Consider the following 21,791-nt stretch of genomic DNA (forward strand, 5'->3'; position numbering starts at 1 on the left):
GAGGTGATATTCCAATTTTACAACCGAGGAAACTAAACTAAGGCTTGGAGAAATTAGATAACTAGCCCAAAGTTATAAAGATATTAAATAGTGGATTTTGGAATTTGAATTCAGATAGGTCTGATTTAAAAATCCATGCTCTTAATCCCTAAAGAAATGGTTCCCGATTTTTAGTGTATTGGAACAATCTAGAGGGCTTATTAATTAAAACACACATTGCTGGGTCCCAGTCCCACAGGCTTTGATTTAGCAAGTTTGAGGCAGAACCAAAAACTGTGCATTGTTAACAAGTTCTGAGGTAATAATGCTGCTGCTGCTGATCTGAGGACCATACTTTAAGAACCATTACCCTAAAATATTTGTTTGCACATTATTCCTTACCAAAAAGAATGTTAATAATGTCTCTACTTAAAAATAGTTTATCTATTTAAATTTTTTTTCTTTTCTCCCTCAATTGCATCCTAAAACAGAGCTCTCTAAACATTTAAAGACATTGACTAATATCATTGGCAAATGGACTATAAGCTGGAAGTAATACTAGTGAATATGTATCAGGTAAAACATATATGAAGAGTACTACAAATAAACTTGTTTGCAGTTAATAAGGAAGTGTTAAATTCTTGGCACAATTCATATTTAAATTTCCTACTTCATTTGAAAAAAAAAAAGTCTTCTATGAAGAACTAGAAGAACTGATCTGTAAAATGCTAAAAACGATTCTTTTGGCAGGATTAGAAGGAGACATTGACTCAATGGGCACACCACCAAATGAAACACCTCAAGACTTTCAGTAGGAAAGAAGACTGGCTGTTTTCTTCTCCAGAGAGCAATGAACACGTTTTACCATGAGTATGCATGCACAGTGTTGACTATGTCTGACACATGATTTATTCATGATAATTAAATGTAAAGAAGTTCTCCCTTTTTTCTGACAAAGAAACTTACTCTTTGAAACAAAAAGGTCCCCAACCTAAAACAGGAACTGAAACAATGAATATCATTTTTAAGATACAAAGAAAATATGCGGCCATATATTTAGTTTATGTCAATTTAGATTAAATATAAAAAAAACCAGAAAAATAAAAGCTAAGAAGTTACAGAAATGATCTTAAAAGTATTATAATTCCCCCAAAACATTTTATGTACTAGTTTCATAAAGTTTATTTTTAGTAATTTCTACACCCAACGTAGGGCTCAAACTCACAACCCTGAGATCAAGAGCCGCACACTCTTCCAAATGAACCAACCAGGTGCCCCTTTATTCACTAATTTAAAAAAAGACTAAAATGCGGGGCATCTGGCTAGCTCAGTTAGTAGAGCATGTGACTCTTAATCTCAGCGTCTTGAGTTCAAGCCCTATGCTCAAATAAGTTTGTAAACTATGTGGAAGTGCTGGTTAAATGTCGAGTATTTTACACATATGTCTAAAACTCTTCTTCCAGAAATTCACTAAAGTGAAAGGAAAAGAATAAAAAAGACTAAATCTACAAAAAAAAAAAAGAAAATATAGGAAACAAGCAAGACCAAATGAGAGATGTCAACAAACTTCTAGAAGATGGAAACTGGAGCAAAGAGTAAGTAGAGGTGAGAAATGTGACCAGCAAATTCCAGCAAGGGAGATACAGTATTGAAAGCAAGTGATGCATGCGTCAGGACCCAGGCAGAGCACAGAAGTTGTAGGCAGTGGCATAGAAAGAAAGAAACACTTGAAGATGAAAACAAGAAGGTTATTACATGTCTGTATGGGGGGTTGTTATACACCTCTTGCAATCTTAAGAAGTGATGCCAACAAGGACAACTCTAAAATCAGGAGCAAAAGTTGGCAGGACGGAGGCAGGGGGCAGAAAATGACCCAAGGCAGCCAGCCAGATGTATTAAACGTCCTACCTCCAACACTCCAATGATCTCCAAGAGAATTCCACTCTCTAGGTGGAGGTTACTGTTTTTGAAAAATGATTGTAGGAATCATTTGAAACCTATGATGAAGATACCTTTTTCCAAAGAGTGTTTGTTAGCTTCCGCCAAGCACTTTGGGGCACTACTAATCTAGGACCATCTTAATCCAAGTTTAAGACTATAGGTTCTTTGGACAAAAAGAGCAACACCAAAAGAGCTGGAGATCCTGGGGAGGGGCAAATCATTTCCAGTTCGCGATTACCCTGAAGATACAATCCTTTGGGCTATCTGTGTAAAGAGGGTAGAGGAATTTAAGCAGATTTCCCACTCTCCACTTTAGGCAGGCTTTGGATTTTACTACAGACCCCACTAGGTCACAAAACCTACTTTACTCTTACAAATGTTGCTTCTGGATCAGCAAATATCCTCAGGTCAAAAGTGGCTTCCAGTACTAGGCTTATGTCTCTGAGTTCCCACATTCTTCTTGATTTTGGCCTACCTTTTTAGCTTCTTTAAAAGAAGAATCTTTCTTTATATATCTTGCCACCTTTTTAAGCTGTCCTTAGGAGAAAAGATGGTCTAAACCTACCCTACCAATACTTGAAGCAAAAACCTATATGTTATTTTGTTTCTATAATTTCATAAATTAGGTCATTCTAGAGAAACTTTACAGGACATTAAAAAATGCAAAACAATCAGAATCTTCACTGACAGACTGAGTACTTTAGGACATTTATCTCAATGAGACAGAATACTATACAATACATTAAACTTGTCTATATGAAACACCATTATATTATGATAAGATTGCTTATGTAATAAAATACAAGAATACACATGGAAGTATGCCTCAGTACATAGAGGCTAAGAATACAAAGTCATAAATAACACCTTCTCCAGTTTTTAATAATGCACAAGTAGCTGAATCCAGATAAATCTGGATTACATCTTGCGGTTGTTAAAAAGGATCTCTAAGAAAATGGTCGTAAACTATCAATATTACCTTGATACCAAAACCAGATAAAGACTCCATAAAAAAAAAAGAGAACTACAGGCCCATATTTTTGATGAACACAGATGCAAAAATCCTCAACAAAACACTAGCCAAGAGAATCCAAGAACACATTACAAAAAATCATTCACCATGATCAAGTGAGATTTATGTCCAGTATGCAAAGGTGGTTCAATATTTGCAACTCAATCTATGTGGTACATCACATCAATAAGAGAAAGGATAAAAACCATACGATCTTTTCAATAGATGCAGGAAAAGCATTTGACAAAGTACAACATCCATTCGTGATAAAAACCCTCAACAAAGTAGGTTTAGAGGGAACACACCTCAACATAGTAAAGGCCATATATGAAAAGCCCACAGTGAACATCATACTCAATGAGGAAAAACTGAGAGCTTTCCTGCTAAAGTCACGTACAAGATAAGGAAGTCCACTCACCACTTTTTTTTCAACATACTACTGGAAGTCCTAGCCACAGCAATCAGACAACAAAAAGAAATAAAAGGCATCCAAACTGGTAAGAAAGAATAAAACTCACTATTTGCAGACAACATGACACTATATATAGAAAACCCTAAAGACTCCACTAAAACACTACGAGAACTGATAAAACAGTTCAGTAAGGTCACAGGATACAAAATCAATGTAGAGAAATCCACTGCATTTCTATACATGAATTATGAAGCAGCAGTAAGAGAAATTAAGAAAACAATCCCATTTACAATTGCACCAAAAATAATAAGATACCTAGGAATAAGCCTAACCAAAGAGGTGAAAGATCCATACTCTGAAAATTATAAAACACCGGTAAAAAATTGAAGATGGGGCGCCTGAGTGGCTCAGTCAGTCAAGCATCCAACTCTTGGTTTCCGCTTAGGTCATGATCTCAGGGTCTGGGATCGAGCCCCACATCGGGCTCCATGCTGAGCAGGGAGTCTGCTTGACCCTCTCCCTCCACCAGCTCATGCTCTCTCTCTCTAATAAATAAAATTCTTAAAAAAAAAAAAAAAAGAAATTGAAGACAACACAAAGAAATGGAAAGACATGCCATGTTTATGGATTAGAAGAACAAATATTGTTAAAATGTCTATACTACCCAAAGCAATCCACATATTTAATGCAATCCCTGTCAAAATACCAACAGCATTTTTCACAGAACTAGAATAAACAATCCTAGAATTTATATGGAACTACAAAAGACCCCAAATTGCCAAAGCAATTTTGGAAAAAGAAAAGCAAAGCTGGAGGCACCACAGTTCTAGACTTCAAGTTATATTACAAAGCTGTAGTGATCGAAACAGTATGGTATGGCAAAGAAACACACACACAGATCAATGGAACAGAATGGAAAAATCCTTAAAACAGAGCAGAAAACAAACCCACAACTATATGGTCAATTAATTTAACAAAGCAGGAAAGGATATCCAGTGGGAAAAAGACAATCTCTTCAACAAATGGTGTTGGGGAAACTGAAGAGCAACATGTGAAAGAATGAAACTGAACCACTTTCTTAAACCATACACAAAAATAAATCCAAAATAGATTAAAGACCTCAACATGAGACATGAAACAATTAAAATCCTAGAGGAGACCGGGGCGCCTGGGTGGCTCAGTTGGTTAGGCGACTGCCTTCGGCTCAGGTCATGATCCTGGAGTCCTGGGATCGAGTCCCGCATCGGGCTCCCTGCTCAGCGGGGAGTCTGCTTCTCCCTCTGACCCTCCTCCCTCTCATGCTCTCTGTCTCTCATTCTCTCTCAAATAAATAAATAAAAAAATCTTTAAAAAAAAAAAAAAAAATCCTAGAGGAGACCACAGGCAGTCACCTCTTTGACATAGGGTATAGCAGCTTCTTTCTAGTTATGTCTCCTGAGGCAAGGGAAACAAAAGCAAATATAAACTATTGGGACCACATCAAAATAAAAAGCTTCTGCACAATGAAGGAAACAATCAACAAAACCAAAAGGCAACCTACTGAATGGGAGAAGATATTTGCAAATGACATATCTAATAAAGGGTTGGTATCTAAAATATATAAAGAACTTATAGGCGCGCCTGGGTGGCTCAGTCATTAAGCGTCTGCCTTCGGCTCAGGTCATGATCCCAGGGTCCTGGGATCGAGCCCCACATCGGGCTCCCCGCTCAGCGGGGAGTCTGCTTCTCCCTCTCCCTCTCTCCCTGCTTGTGTTCCCTCTCTCGCTGTGTAATAAATAAATAAAAATCTTAAAAAAAAAAATATATATATATATATAAAGAACTTATAGAAACCAACACCCAAAAAAACAAATAACCCAATTGAAAATGGGCAAAAGAGCAGACATTTCTCCAAAAAATACAGACAGCCAACAGACACATGAAAAGATGCTCATGATCACTTATCATCAAGGAAATGCAAACCAACACTACAATGATCTCACCTTACACCTGTCAGAATGGTTAAAACCAAAAACACAAGAAACAACAGGTATTGGCAAGTATGTGGAAAAAGGGGAACCCTCTTGCACTGTTTGTGGGAATGTAAACTGGTGCAGGTGGCCACTCTGGAAAACAGTATGGAAGTTCCTTAAAAAATTTAAAAATAGAACTACTCCATGATACAGTAATTGCACTACTAGATATTTACCCAAAAAATAAAAAAATACTAATTCAAAGGGATACATGTACCCCGATGTTTATAGCAGCATTTTCTACAATAGCCAAATTATGGAAACAGCCCAAATATCCATCAACTGATGAATGGATAAAGAAATTATGCTCTGTGTACACACACACACACACACACACACACACACACACACACACACACACGGAATATTACTCAGTCACAAAAAAGAATGAAATCTTGACATTTGCAATGATGTGGATGGAGCTACAGAGTATTAGGCTAAGCAAAATAAGTCAAAGAAAGACAAATACCACATGATTTCACTCATATGTGGAATTTAAGGAACAAAACAAATGAGCATGGGGAAAAAGAGAGAGAGGCAAACCAAGGAACAGACTCTTAACTACAGAGAACAAACTGATGGTGACCAGAGGGGAGGTGGGTGGGAGGATGAGTTAAACAGATGATGGGGATTAAGGTGTGTATTGGTTGTGATGAGCACCAGGTATTGTATGTAAGTGTTGAATCATTAAATTGTACACCTGAAATTAATATTACACTATATGTTCACTAATGGAATTTAAATAAAAACTTAAAAAATAAAAAAAATGCTAAAATCAAAAGTTTTAGAAAAAAATGTTTAGTATCCTACACCATCTTGGTTTTGGAGTATATTATATTTAATGAGAAATCCAAGCTAATTCATACCCATGCATCTCAATTATTATGAATCTAACACAAAAAGTTTCTTTCGTCTAGGTTTTTCACTCAAGTTTAATATTATAAAATATTTAAGAGGATCCATCCAAGAAACAACACTCTTGAGTCAGAAAATTCACTAGCATTAAAAAAGAAGTCAATATTATTTATACTCTCATCAAAACTTTAAAATTTTAGTAACATTCAAGAAACAAAAATAGTCACTCCAAAATATAGACAGAAATATTAAGACATAAGCTCTTCCCATTTCTTTTCAAGAATAAGAATGTACTTGATAACAATACTTAAGGACAGAGCTAAGAGAGTTAAGTTTATGAAGTATTACTAAAAGTATTACTAAAAGATTATGACAAAATCTGAACTCAAAAGCAATCTGGAAATAATGGACAGTATCTAACAAGATAAATTTTTAAAAGAACAACAATAATGTAACACTTAGGTCTAAAGAAAAAAAAATGTACAACATCTAAGATGTGGAGAACCATGGTTCAATGTCAGTATGTGAAAAGAAAGAAAATTTATGATTACAAGTTGACATGACAATATTAGTATAGCTACCAAAAGTGTTAACACAATCTTAAACTGTACTAGCAAGTATAGTATCCAGAATAGGTAAGTGCACCTTCACTAATCAGATCTCTAGCTGAAGTTTATTCTTGGTTCAAGGCACTATTATCTAAGGGTGACACAAACAATTTCAAAAGAATTTGTAGAGAAGAAAGAGAGACTAACATGAATATATTTCACATGGGGAAGACAAAGGCAATATACTACAAAAGTTTTTAAATATGTGAAGGGTAATCTTGCCAAAGGCAATCTCTACCTCGATGTTATAATGAAAACCTATCTGATCTTCCTGCATTAGATAAGTGTGGGTTAGATGACTGCTTAGATCCCTTTCATTTCTAAAAACAGTATAGCACAGTACTAGTATAAGCTCTAGGTCAAGACTGACTACACAGGCTCAAATTTTAGTTTCACCACTTCTAAGCACGTGAAACTGGACAAGTACTTAGTATTTCTTGGTTTTACTTTCCTAATTTGTAAAATAGGGACAATATTGGTTTTATGTGAGGAGCTTAGAAAAGTCCTGGGACAAAGTAAAGAGTCAAAATAGCTACCTATTTTTACTTCTGCATCCAACAAATACTTAGCAAGTACCTTCTATGTGTGGACACTAATTTCGTACCAAAGTTTTAAGAGAGTTTGTAACTGAGTTTTTATTCTAGTGACAGTGACATAAACAAATACATGACAAGAAAGGTCACAAGTAAGATACACAGAAAGTTGAATAAAGAGAATAAAAAGTGATGCTTGCTCTTTTACAAAGTGTGGTGAAGAAAGGATATTCTGATAACACATTTGAAAAATACATGAATGTTATGAGAAGGTTAGCTAAGACAACAGCTCAGTGAAGAGTATTTTGAGATAACAAGTAGGCCAACCAGGCTGGAGGAGTTAAGGAGGTGAGAAAAGTGAAAGGCCAGATCTTATAGGGGCTTGCCTTCCAGTACTGTTAAGGACATTAAATGCCTTTAAACTCTCATAGATATGGATACAGATATCTAAATAGGCTAATTTGTTTTATTACATGACTATTCAATCTACCACATTAAATGGCAAAGAAGCACTAAAAATAATTCTAGAAGTACCTATTATTCAGTCTGAAATAAAAATAGCTGGTAAAAGTAAAATTCTTTTCTAGAATGCAAGAAAAAGAATATCTTGTCATAATTCTTCTTTCATACTGAAAAGAACACAAGAAAGTATAATGAAGATGAGAAATTGGTCACCTAAGAACAAGAGGATAGAAAAGAGATCATGTATTTACAGGTGAATGAGTCTAATAAACAGCAGTGATTGCTTGTAAAGAACCAAAACTGTCATTGCAATGTTTATGCATTTAAAACTATATAAAGCATACAGTTTGTATATTTAAAACCCACATTATAAAGTATCTAAAAGTTGACTTTTATACAAGAATTGTAGAACACTCTTTTGAAAAAGAACAGTAAGAGGATAATGGACATGATGAATGCCAAGTAACATTTTACTCAACGCTTATTGTGGGTTAAGAACTACGCTCAGTACCTAACTGTTTGACATGTATTATCTCATATAATTATCTCAAAGTAAAAGCTTAGTGAGTTTAAACTTTGCCCAAAGTCAAAGCTCTTAAATGAGAGGACTGAAATTCAGGGTAATTTCAGTCTTTAATTGTTTGAGTTCTTGGGGTGCCTTGGTGGCTCAGTCAGTTGAGAATCCAACTCTTGGTTTCAGCTTGTCTTGATCTCAGGGTCATGAGATTGAGCCCAGCACTGGGCTCTGCACAGTGTGGAATCGGCTTGAGATTCTCTCCCTCTCCCTCTCCCCCTCTCCGCACTCATGCACTCTCTCTCTAAAATAAAATAAACAACTTTTTTTAAAAAAAGCTTGAGTTCTTAAACTTTTATTCATTCAGCAAAATATTTCTCACCTTGCAGCAATCAACTTATCCTACATATTTGCTCAATTTTCAGTAAATCAGATTACCACATTTAAATCTCTAAGTGCTACATTTAAAATGCAAGCTACTTATCAGTGCTATAACCGTATTCTTGAGAAATTAAAAATGCAAGGCACAAGTAACCACCAAAAAAATTCCGCAAAGGGCACATTTTTTAATAACTTTTTTTAAGATTTTATTTTTAAATAATCTCTATACCCAATGTGGGGTTCAAGCTTACAACCCTGAGATCAAGAGTCTCACACTCCACCAACTGAGCTAGCTAGGTGTCCCTAAAAGGGCACATTTTAAAATATGCCTCATCTATTCTGTTCTTAAAGTTGGAAAGTTTTAGTGGCTCAAATTCAAATTCTTTCAAAAACTTGATAGCTATTATATACACAGACTCATTCAATATAAATCACCTTAACACTGGGATATTTCTAAAAGGATTTAAAAAAAAAGTCATTTAAAATGCCGTTGCTTCAGCTCTTTTACATCTTTAATAAAATGCAAAGCATTGTTTTTTTTTTTTTTTAAGATTGTATTTATTTGACAGCGAGAGAGGGAACACAAGCAGGGGGAGTGGGAGAGGGAGGAGCAGGTTTCCCGCTGAGCAGGGAGCCCGATGTGGGGCTTGATCCCAGGACCCTGGGATCATGACCCGAGCCGAAGGCAGATGCTTAACGACTGAGCCACCCAGGCGCCCCAAAATGCTAACTAAAGGCATATTTTTTATCCAGCTTAAAGGGCATAAGATAATTTAAAAGATTACTTAATAATAAAAAACAAGGAGCTTAGGGGTGCATGGCTGGCTCAGTTGATAGAGCATGTGACTCCTGATCTCGAGGTCATGAGTTTGAGCCCCACACTGGGCATGTAGAGATTACTTAGGGGAAAAAAAAAAAAAACCCAATGAGCCTAATAATGTCTGTAATATAATCTGTGGAAAGTAATACATTCAAACTACAAATTCAAATAAATGGCTTTGGCTGGAATTTTGAACAGTCATTCAAAGAAAAGCATCATGGTAAACAGAATAAAAACATGACCAAAGGTCAAGAAATCTGAGTTTTAGTCTCCTTTAGCAAGTCACTTCACCTCTCTACGCTCTCAGTTTTTTCATCTGTAAAAGAGACAGTACTAAATGAAAATGCTACTGAAAGGCCACGCTAGCTCTATAATTACATATGAGAACTTTCAGGTTGGATTAAAGTAATTAACATTCTAGGCTTACTGTTCATATTCTTGAAATGTTTTTCAGGAATTAATGTTTCAAAGCTAAAACTGATACAGACTGTATTACCTTAAGTTCAGCAACTTGTGATGAAATATGCCACATAAGGCTCTCACTTAGGAACTTCATACCATATGGGCCTAGGAGTTCTGATAATGACCTCATTTCTGAAAGGAAATGTAATTAATTTTATACTTTGACAGAGCAAACACTTTAAGAAAATGAATATTAACATATTGGAATGTTCCATTATAGAAGCAAATTATTAATGCAAATATCCTGAGAAGTCTCCAGAATAAAAAAGTAACACAAATGCACAGGTAAGTCTAAGATATAATGTATGATTATGCATTGAATGAATGTAATTGAGAGAAAATAGTCATAACAATCAAAAGCCAAAGGAATCAAGGTTTCTTCACTCTATAAAACATGTCATAGTTTTATTCACCTGATATGTCAGAATATTCCTCTGCATTGAATGTTAATTCATTTTCTGTAGGTAAGTTCACAAATGCTTTCATTGCAGGGAAATAAGCTATATGACCATTGCTGACTTGTCTTAACAAAGTTTCCAAATACCTAAGGAGAAAAAGTAAATTTATAAAAAGGAGAAATTAAGTCAAAATTTACTATGGTATACATTCCTGTGTAAGTTGACTGATAACAAAAATGAGCACTTATTGATAAAAAATAACTTAAGCAGTTTGTGACAAAGTGACTTTTTATCACTCCAAATTTCTAAATGTGCTTACCAATTTGTATATAGACTTGTAATGGTGGGTTCTCCATGACTGTCTAAATGTTGTGTTTGTTGAAGAAGAACATTATTAAATACTCTCGTAATATCAATTTGCACATAGTTTTCTATTGACTGCAGTACAGTCATGTATGCTCTTACACTTGTTAGAAGCTCTGACGGTTTTGCAATTTCCTGTGTGGCTTGATTATACATAGTCATTCCAACAATTGACCTGGGGAGTGGGGAATAAAAGAACTGATTTTGCCATTTATGTAAATAGGCCATTCAACCTACTGATATCTAATATTAAATAAGCAATAACATTATTTTTAAATACAATTTGTTACAAAGCCATGAAATACTGTCATTATCTTCCAAAGAAACAACCTTTAAAAAAGAATGAACACCTAAAAGCTACAATAAAGTAGAAATATGATTAAATATGATTAAAAAATTCTAATTCAATATTAAAAATGATTTAACAATAAAGATGGTTTTAAAAATTCCTTTAGGGGCGCCTGGGTGGCTCAGTCATTAAGCTAATGCCTTCGGCTCAGGTCACGGTCCCAGGGTCCTGGGATGGAGTCCCACACCAGGCTCCCTGGTGGGAAGCCTGCTTCTCCCTCTCCCACTCCCCCTGCTTGTGTTCCCTCTCTCACTATGCCTCTCTGTCAAATAAATAAATAAGGGGCGCCTGGGTGGCTCAGTCGTTAAGCGTCTGCCTTCGGCTCAGGTCATGATCCCAGGGGCCTGGGATCGAGCCCCACATCGGGGCTCCCTGCTCAGCGGGAAGCCTGCTTCTCCCTCTCCCACTCCCCTTGCTTGTGTTCCGTCTCTCTCTGTCAAATAAATAAAATCTTTAAAATAAATAAATAAATAAAAATTTTTAAAAATTCCTTTAACAGGATACACCGTCTGTAGCAAGTAAAATGGACTAGCTAATCCACAGCTCAAATTCACCTGGCACTACTACGTGCCAGTAGTTTTTTTTTTTTTTTTTTTTTGGCTTTATACTGATCATCCTCATATTTAATAACCCTACGATGTAGTTATTATCACCACCATTTCACAGATTAAACAAACAAAAAACTAAGGCTCAGAACTCAAGTAAACTGATAAAAGTTCACTGTCTGGAAGTAGCAGATCTAGGGTTTGAGCCCACATCTGCCCAACAGTGCTGCCACTCAACAAAATGCATGACAGTCAAAACAAGGCAACAAACAAAAACTTTATTGTTTTTTATATGTAGCACATAAAACACAGATCTGTTATGTTTATATCCCAATAAACTATAAGCCTAAGAAGAAACACAAATTTTGAAAATACTTTCCCACCTGATCTTTTCCTACATTGGCCATCCCTATCTTACCATCTTTAAAACCCCCTAAGCTTTAGATTTGTAAAGATCTTAAACTTGTATTTGTAAGGATAAATCTTTAAAGACGATGACAAATCCCATCAATAGAAATAATCCCAGAAGACCAACTCAAGGCAATAACTGCTATCTTTGTATATAACCCCTAAAATCCTAAGATTGTGCTCAAGTGATCAGCAAAAATCAACCAACTAATACAAGCTATTTGTTTTGGCATAAAAATCTTTCCCAGGTAAACAAGTTTACAGCCTTGCCTTGATCCTGATAACTAAATAGATGTTTTGTCAAAAGAACATCTGTTGGGCGCCTGGGTGGCTCAGTCATTAAGCGTCTGCCTTCGGCTCAGGTCATGATCCCAGCGTCCTGGAATCGAGTCCCACATCGGGCTCCCTGCTCGGCGGGAGGCCTGCTTCTCCCTCTCCCACTCCCCCTGCTTGTGCTCCTGCTCTCGCTACCTCTCTCTCTGTCAAATAAATAAATAAAATCTTAAAAAAAAAAAAAAAAAAAAGAACATCTGTTTCTCTATGGATTAACAGACCAGACTACATACGGAAGGAAAACAAGGGAGCTGTAAAGTGAACCCTATCTTCCACCCACCACTCTTAACAACCCCCACCGAGTTGAGAATAATAAATACCAGAGTGCATAATATCCCTTTGGTCTAAATACTATTCTGGGTTTCACTGTCAGGATGCCTGCCTTACTAAAGGAAAGCAAAAGACAGTCTTTGTCTAACACCTGACTAGGCAACTGATGATTTAACACACAATTTAGTGCCCACTTATATATTCTCCTATTTTGTTCTCTAATTGTTGTAGTCTTCTCACAAACTGTAGCTCTAAACTTTATACTATTTCATTACTACTTATAGTACTTAACACAATGTCAAGCATATGGTACAAATACTACTTGTTAATGACTACAAAACTTTGAAAAATCCTTGGCTAAATTTTGTTTTATAAATTGTTTTAAGGCCTTCCAAGAAAAACTTCTCAAATCAATCTATATTTTCTTTAATAAATAAGTGTGTAACTTTAGAAAAAAGGTTAAAGCAACATTTATAAAATTGAAAGGTTTCTGATATCACATGTAATATGATTTCAAGAAACATATATAAGACTTATAACACTCTAATTAGGAATGAATTCTACTGGCTTAAGAGCATACATTTGAATTCAGAAAAGATAAGAATTCACTAGTTCTGATGTTTTCAAACATTTAACTGTAACCAACTAAAAGATTTGTATCTGGCATACATACATATATGTAAGTGAAGAGTTTCATGAAGCAATATTTATACTCACTACATGCAGTGCATGGATTTTTCCTACTCTTCCCTGTTTCTTTTCCTTTCCTGCCTCTTCTTTCTTTTTTGAAATGCTGACTACAACCTTCTACACTGATTTCATGACCCTATTTGGTTGCTACCTGTCAGCTGAAATACACTGATTTGCTCCAATCTTCCCATTTTGCTTATAAGGAACCTAAGGCTCACAGAGATTAACTGGCTTGTCCAGTGTTACGACTAGTTAATAACAAGTATGGGACAAGAATCTGAGTAATTTAAGTAATTGCTAGTTCACTATTCTCTATGCTTCCGCATTCATTATTCTCGATACTGTATCAGTTCTACTAATACTTTTCCTCATAAAAGTAAACACTACATGGATATGAAGAACATAACAAACTCATTAACTGAACCAACAAAAATAGTTTATATTCTTTCTTACTTAGTAAAGCGGATTTCCAGATGAGAAGTCAAATATTCTCGTGGGGTAAAGGTATGTTCCCAAACCACCATGTTTGGTACGTAATTTATAGAGAAACACAACTCAGAAAGTGCAGTGTGCAATTTATCAAGGCTGAAAAAATATTAATAAACAGTAAATAAAATGTTCATTTCATCACAGCAATACAAAATTACTTTTATAAACATATCAGACCTTATTTGGGGATAATAATTGCAGAATTCAGTATTTTTCTTTCCTAAACTGACAAGTTCAAAATCTTTAAGGATATTACTAACATGAGAGCAGTTTTCTAAAGACAGTAACACTCATTTGTTTCTCCATTCAGATGATAATGACTATATTGATTTAATATACAAGTAAGAGCCTATTACATGCTCATAAAGACAATCATTTCCAAATCTTGCTCTACTTTCTGTATTGGAGGAAGAAAGTTGTCTACAAAACAGCAAACAGCTTGCTCAACATAAAAAAAGCAAGTAAGTAGAAAATTTACTTTAAACAATGTTCATGCATTATTGCCCACCAATGCCTACCCTCCAAACACACAATCCTTAATAATATCTAGTCTGATATATCCACTTTAAAAATGATATATGTTCTAATATAACACATGCCAAAATAAAGTCTCAGGCTATCTGATTTTAAATAAATGGAAAACCATGGATTGCTTATATAGTGTACCCCTCTAAATTTTTAGACAGATTCTTGGCCTTCAGTATTCAGTATATAAAGACAAATATTACCTATTACACGAATTTTCTTCAAAAATCCAAAATCTGTACTTTGGAAATAAGCACTAACTATTCAAGTTTACAAAAGTAAAATAATAATAATAATAATAAATGATTAAGAAATGAAGGATTTATAATTACTAGCATTCCCTCAGTACTAATGCCATACAAAAAAATGAAAAACTTCTACCTGTAACAAAAAGATATAATAAAAATGGATGACTTACTTGGTCACTACCAGCCTGTTTTTCCTCATACTCTCAACTCCTGGTTTTTCCCTTTCAGGTTCCCCTTTCTTACCAGTCTGTTTTTTTGACTTCTTATTCACTGCTTGACTAATGGTTTTGGCACAATGCTTGGGTAGCAACTAAATGTAAAAAGAAATGAAATCTTACATTACACCAATTATTTTGAAAAAACATTAACTATTTAAGCAAACCTTAGCTGAATCCAGACAATGCAGCAAATACCATCTAGCACTAAGAACGGAGGTATAAGTGAGATGCAGTTTACCTAGCTAGCTCGGGGAGCTCACACAGCTTGGTAGAAAAGAGAAATAGGTAAATCTTGTGTGAAGAAAACTTCATAGAGGAAGTTATTATCAAAGCAAAAGTTTAAAGGATAAGTAAAAACAGACTAGGCAAGCAAAGAATGAGAACATTTTACTGGAAGGAGAAGTTCAGAATTTAGTGAGAACTACTAGGTGGTAAGCATCAAGTGCAGCAGGGTGAAGTACACAGTTTGAGCTATGAGGAAGGGATCTGAATGCCAAGCTACAGGTTGGATTTTAAGCAGTAAGTAATCCTAAAGACAGTGGCAAATTTTTAAAACCCGAAAATGGAGTTTTATAAGAAGAGGTAATGAGATTTACTAAGAATTTAACAAAAAAGACAGAAAATTCAAAAAAAACCTGGCTAACAGTTAATTTTCTTGACTTCATACACAAACTTCCTGTCTGTAAGGAAATATGTGAATTATTACCTGGTCACTAAGAGTACACTGTTCTGTGCAAATATCAGTGATGAGATTTCGAGCTTGTTTGGCCATTTCATCCAAGAACATATTACATAAGGAAAGACTGCGATCTCCAATATGATGTCGCTGTCAAAGCAGAATAACAACAACAATAATAAAAGTTATAAGAAAGTAGTCTGAATTAAAATACTTTTTAAATAAACATGGAAAATAAAGTTAAAGTCTATTGTACACGGAGGAGTGGGGGTAGGGAATGTTCTAGATCACTTTTATCTCTTGGAACTAACCTACCATACTGTATTTACACAGTTGACAAAGTATTTGGTGATTATACAAGTAAAGTATGATTGGAGGGATCTTAGAGTACCAGTATTTCAATATGAAAACGATTAATTTTCAATTTTCGCAAGGTCCTACATCTGGATCTTAAATACTAAACTACCAATCAGAGGATGTGAAAGAACACATTTAGAGTAATGTTTTCTAATCGTAACTGATATGTATGTATGCATACACACACACACACACATACATATATACTATATATACATATATATATAAAGATCTTATAAACAGAAAAACTTATTTTTTTTTTAAGATTTTATTTATTTGACAGAGAGAGAGACAGTGAGAGAGGGAACACAAACAGGGGAATGTGAGAGGGAGAAGCAGGCTTCCCGCTGAGCCGAGAGCCTGATGCAGGGATCGATCCCAGGACCCTGGGATCATGACCTGAGTCGAAGGCAGACACTTAATGACTGAGCCACTCAAGCGCCCCAGAAAAGCTTAAATATTTAATTTAAATTGTTAGAAATCAGGTCAGTAAAACAAAGAAATTCACAAGGCATTCAACTCCCTAAAATCAAACGTTTCTGAACACAACGGGGTGGGGGGGAACGACACATTATATTTAATTTTTAGGAGATTAGATATGTATATGTATACATACACTCACACAAATCCATCCATCTCTATAGGATTCTGTATCTTTTTAGTTTTGGTGGCTATCATAATAATTTAATAGGTTTTTCTTGTCAATAGTAACTGGAATGTTGAGTATATAATGCTATAAAATTTTGCACTACACATTAATAATACTTTATAGAGATAAATTTTTGAAAGTTTACCTTACCAGATCTTCCATAATTACGTAACAAATATACAGTTTACATATGGTATTTCTATGCTGCTAAAATAAATGTAATATACAATATAAAAATACTTAAACACCTAAAGTAACTGTTACTAGATCTATCATGATACTTTAATGTATTTTATTCTAAATGCCCTTGAAAACTTTAAGAGGAAGCCAAACCAAAAGGAATCTCCAGGCCAGATATAATTAAATATTGGTTCACTTTACTTGAGGTAAGATTTCAAATTATAAACATTTAGGGTTTTATTTAACCAAATTCTGACTCCTGAAAGATGAAACATATCCCTTGCTATCACTTATTCCTAAAAACAAAACAAAAATTAGTATTTCTTCAAATGTACTAGACTTATTTAAAATACAAATCTGATATCACTACTCCCCTACAATGGCTCAGAAATGCTGAGACTGGATGAAAAACAAAACAACTAAAGTCTCTCCATGATCTGCCTCAGCCTCGGGCTATAGTACTGAGAACGGATTTTAGGAGAACAATGCCAGAAGCAGAGACTACTTAGGAGACTACAAAGATAATGCAGGAAAAAAGATGTGGCTTTGACAATGATGAGAAATGGTAGGAGTCTGGATACATATGAAGCCAAAAGGCAGAAAAGACTTCAAAGGATGGTGGTGGGGTAACATGCAGAGAATCAACAGTTCTATTCTGGACATGTTACATTTCAGATGGCTAAAAGCACCTGAACTGCAGCAGAATACCCAGAAAATCTAGATCTGAAAGGTCTGGAGTGGAGATAAAAATCTGGGAGACATCAGAAATATGCTAGGTGAAAGAAGCCACACACAAAAAGACAAACACTACATGGTTCCACCTATATAAACCACCTAGAATAGCCAAATTTTTAGAGACAGAAAATAGACTAGAGGATACCAAGAGTTGGAGGGATGAGAAATTACTACTTAATGATTATAAAGTTTCTGCTTGGGATGACAGAAGTTCTGGAAATGGATAGTAGTGGTGGTTGCACAACACTGTGAAAGTAATTAATGCCACTGAACCGCACATTTAAAAATAATTTAAATGGTACATTTTTATGTCATATATATAACATACATATATATAGATATAGATAGATTTTAATCACAGGGGTTTGTTTTAAAGATTTTATTTATTTATTTGACAGAGAGAGACACAGCGAGAGAGGAAACACAAACAGGGGGAGTGGGAGAGAGAGAAGCAGGCTCCCCGCTGAGCAGGGAGCCTGATGCGGGACTCGATCCCAGGACCTGAGATCATGACCTGAGCCAAAGGCAGTCGCTTAATGAAATGAACCACCCAGGCGTCCCTTTAATCACAGTTTTTTTAAAAAAGGAATGGGAGCAGAGTGCAAATTGTTGAAGATTTAAATGCCTGGATGAGAAATTTTTACTTTTTCCATATGCAAGAGACAATCACTGAGGATTCTTCAAGAAAGAAAGAGACACGCTGATGGCACTGTATTAGATAGTCTTAAAGGCAGAAATACTGAAGGCAGGAAAACTATTTAGGAGTACATATGAAGAGTATTACAAATTTAAGCTACAAGAGTGACAAAAGAAATGGAAAGCAGAAGACAGATTCAAGAAATGAAACCAAATAAAATTAAGAGGACTTCATGGGTAATTTAATGGGAAGGATGATTATGAGGAAAAAATTAATAGTATATCTTAGGTATAAAGCTTGAGGATAAAATCTATTATATCTAAAAACTCTATAAAAGTATTAAATTTGGTGGTGTTGATATCCTCACAGGTAGTAATCCTAAAAGCAGTCCTTACTAAATTTCCTGCAGGCTAACCTCTGTCTCAGAGTCCACTTCCAATGAATGTACTGCTGGAATACAATCTGCAACAGATGTTACCTAATACTTAAAGACATTAATAATGCTACTGCTACTTGTCAGTTTCTTTTCTCCAAGTTCTGTAGTTCTAATTAAAGGGATTCAACACTAAGTTAAGAAATAGACCATTTAATTTTAACATATAGTCTTACCACGCTTACAAAGTGGCATTTCTTCTTTAAAGATTAGAAGAAATACTGAGTACATTTTTGATACTTATTATTGATAAAACTACTGAGTAGTTCAATTACTTAATAAGTATGTGTGCCTGTATGTATCTTACAAATACTAATAATGTTAATTTTGTTTACTATATCATATTAACAAGTCAGTGAAATTCTTCTTTGACATGTTTATGTTTATAGTCAGTAATCTGTACATTCAATTTTCAACTCTTTCCAATAATAGTTTAAGAGAAAAAGCATAAAAAATCAATTACTGTATGTAACTTTACCATAAATATGAATACCTGACCCACCATTTAATAAATGTAATTCCAAATGACTTTATGATATGTTCTTAAAAATATGTATGTGCATTTATCCATCCATGCAAATAAACATTACATCTATTTTAACCTATTCAAACATTGTTCTGATTCTGCATAGAGAGAAATTAGGTAAGAAGCTAGATTAGGTAATTGTGACTTTGTGAAATCTAGCCAGCTACACGTTTGGTCTAGTGTATTCTGCATATAAATATAAATCACAGTACTACCCTGAAATTACCTCTTCTGGACATAGTTCATGTGTGCAACTCATAAAATGAGTGCAAAGTAGTGGAAATGCAATTGAATATCTTGACTGAGAGGGTAACTCCAAACACTGCTGAAACATCTTCTCAAAAGCACGACTATAAAAACTATATAAGGAAACAAATTAAAAATTAGAATCACCATTTTTATAGTTAAAAATTTTATGATACAATACTTAGTTAATTTAATTTGATTCCAGTGAATGGAAGTTATCAACTGAAGTGTAGTTATTCTTCCAGAGTATGTTTCATACACCAACAATTACAGAGTAATAAAAATATCTGTGTAATAGTAACAAGTTTTAAAATAAAAAATTTACACAAAAAATAAACCATATCTATGGCATGTGAATATATGACATTCAAATCTCACATTACCAACTTTTATCAAAGGCAAGTCACTATCAATTGTAAGAAACACCACTATTTTATGTACCACTGAGAAAGAAAAACACTGTCAATTAAACAATGATGCACCATCAATTTTAAATTACTTCCCGATTTAGGAGATATTAAACATAAAAGAATATGAGTCAATAAAATATAGTACATCTTGGAATAGTAAGACAACCAAAAGTAATAAACATGTCTTTATTTTGGATGTAACAGACAAAATAAGAATGTGATGAGAAAAAAATGGATAAAAATTACTTACATATGACTAAAAATCACACATTTTAAACATTATTCAAAGTATTCTTATTTCCAAGGAAAGGGAAGGGACTTTTTAATCACAGTAGCCTTCTTTTACCAATAGGAACCTTTCTGTAGCTCAAATATATGCAAACATAAAATGTTCCATTTTCTTTCCAAGTCAGACAATAGTATAGGGTTCCAAATAATCTTAAAATTCTTGCAAATTTGACATGTGATATATTGTTTTTCAGTGATATATTGTGTTTCAGGAGTTTCTTTAAGAAACCTCTCATGCCTTCCCTGTTTGGTGATTTGAATTTCTTTTGCAATACTGCTAATTAAAGCTATCCTAACAAACTGCCCAAATCAGTGTGGACTGGGGTATCTTCCAAAATAAAAACAATGAGAAGCTATTCATAATAATGGCTTTTCAATACACAGAAACTACTATCACTATCCACTGAGATTATCTCAGCATTGTAGAAATAAAGGGACATACTAGGTTACTCCGATCAGCTTCCATACAGGAAAAAAAGCCAAGAAGCAGATACAGAGTTGATACTGCACAGCTTTGGAGCCAGAATACTTATGTATGAAACCTGGTCCCACTGTTCATTAGTCTGATCACAATCAAGTTCATTTATTCATTCAAACATTTATTAAGTACCTACTATGTTAGACACTAAAAGAACAAAAGCCTGACCTTCCTTCAAGGACCACATTATATGGGGAGTAAGAGAGGGAAGACAGGCTATGACAGGAGCAAAGGAAAACAGAACACAATGGAGGGAGTAGTCACCACATCATCATAATATTAATATCTAATTACTGCAAAGTGAAATTACTTGTTATTTAATTTCCAACATTTGCTCTACTTGACCGATTCACAACTTTTTTTCCTTAATCTAATGATGCGAAAGAAGATCTTAAGGCAATCTGAAGTGACTGTTTTTTATCTCCTCAAAAAAAAAGTGTAAAAATAAATTCAGAACAGTAAGAGTTGCTCTTATAAAGAATTAAAAAAAAAAAAAAAAACACAAAAGACATGATCCCTACTTGGTAGACTTCCTTTTGTTAGCAAGTTGTCAACTATTCCATTTATTTATTTATTTTTAAAGATTTATTTTTAGGTAATCTCTACATCCAACGTGGGGCTCAAACCCACATGGAGATCAAGAGTCACATGCTCCACTGACGGAGCCAGCCAGGCACCCCTATTCCCTTTACTCATAAGAGTCTATTACCAAATGGTCTCAAGGACGACACTATCATAAAAACGATCAACAAAGAGATCTTTGGATACTAAAAATTTCAAATTCTGATTTAAAAAAAATTACCACATACCAAAATATGGAGAGATCCGATGTTTCCACCAACATTTCCACCAAGGAATCTACCATCTTTGTATGAAAAATTATTGTATTCATCATCTTTCCAAGTTCTCTGTGATCTGCAAGGCTAAGTGAAGCCTTAGAAACACTAGTGTATGCCTGCGAAAGTAAAAAACAAAAGTAGTTTAAGCAAAGACCGATGATTTTAGCCTTGACATTCTACCTGGGGAAAAAAAATACCCACTATTGAAAAATTTTTAATGTATATTTTGACACTGTATCAGTAACATCACGTTTTTAAAGTTGTCAATAGTGACTCAAACTTGAAATTCCTATCAAAAAATTCTTTAAATAAACAAACTGAAATACTACTGCCAATAAAACAAAATCTAATATATGGGTCATTCATCTAGAACCCCAAAGGAACTGCAGTTACAATATTAAAAGTATAAAACAGTGAACTGCCAAGTTAGCTCTACCAAAAGAAATTTTCCAACTAGTTTGAGAGAAAAAATACATGGGAAACACTCAGGTGAAAGTAAGTATTGTACAT

The 21,791-nt window shown here is 34.6% G+C and overlaps 1 protein-coding gene across 5 annotated transcripts in view; it reads right to left on the bottom strand.

Annotated features, from left to right (window-relative positions):
* Positions 1-21,791, bottom strand: part of NCKAP1 (NCK associated protein 1) — a 102,713-nt gene that overhangs the window by 19,496 nt on the left and 61,426 nt on the right. For all 5 annotated transcript variants that reach the window (XM_036072864.2, XM_036072861.2, XM_036072860.2 and 2 more), the window contains 8 exons: positions 21,252-21,397; positions 19,247-19,379; positions 15,534-15,653; positions 14,780-14,919; positions 13,801-13,932; positions 10,709-10,927; positions 10,405-10,535; positions 10,026-10,123 (listed from right to left, as the gene is read on the bottom strand). In XM_036072864.2, the coding sequence (XP_035928757.1) occupies positions 10,026-10,123; positions 10,405-10,535; positions 10,709-10,927; positions 13,801-13,932; positions 14,780-14,919; positions 15,534-15,653; positions 19,247-19,379; positions 21,252-21,397 (1,119 nt within the window). The remainder of the gene's footprint in view (positions 1-10,025; positions 10,124-10,404; positions 10,536-10,708; positions 10,928-13,800; positions 13,933-14,779; positions 14,920-15,533; positions 15,654-19,246; positions 19,380-21,251; positions 21,398-21,791) is intronic.

This window comes from Halichoerus grypus, chromosome 4 (genome assembly GCF_964656455.1).
Source record: "Halichoerus grypus chromosome 4, mHalGry1.hap1.1, whole genome shotgun sequence".
NCBI lineage: Eukaryota > Metazoa > Chordata > Mammalia > Carnivora > Phocidae > Halichoerus > Halichoerus grypus.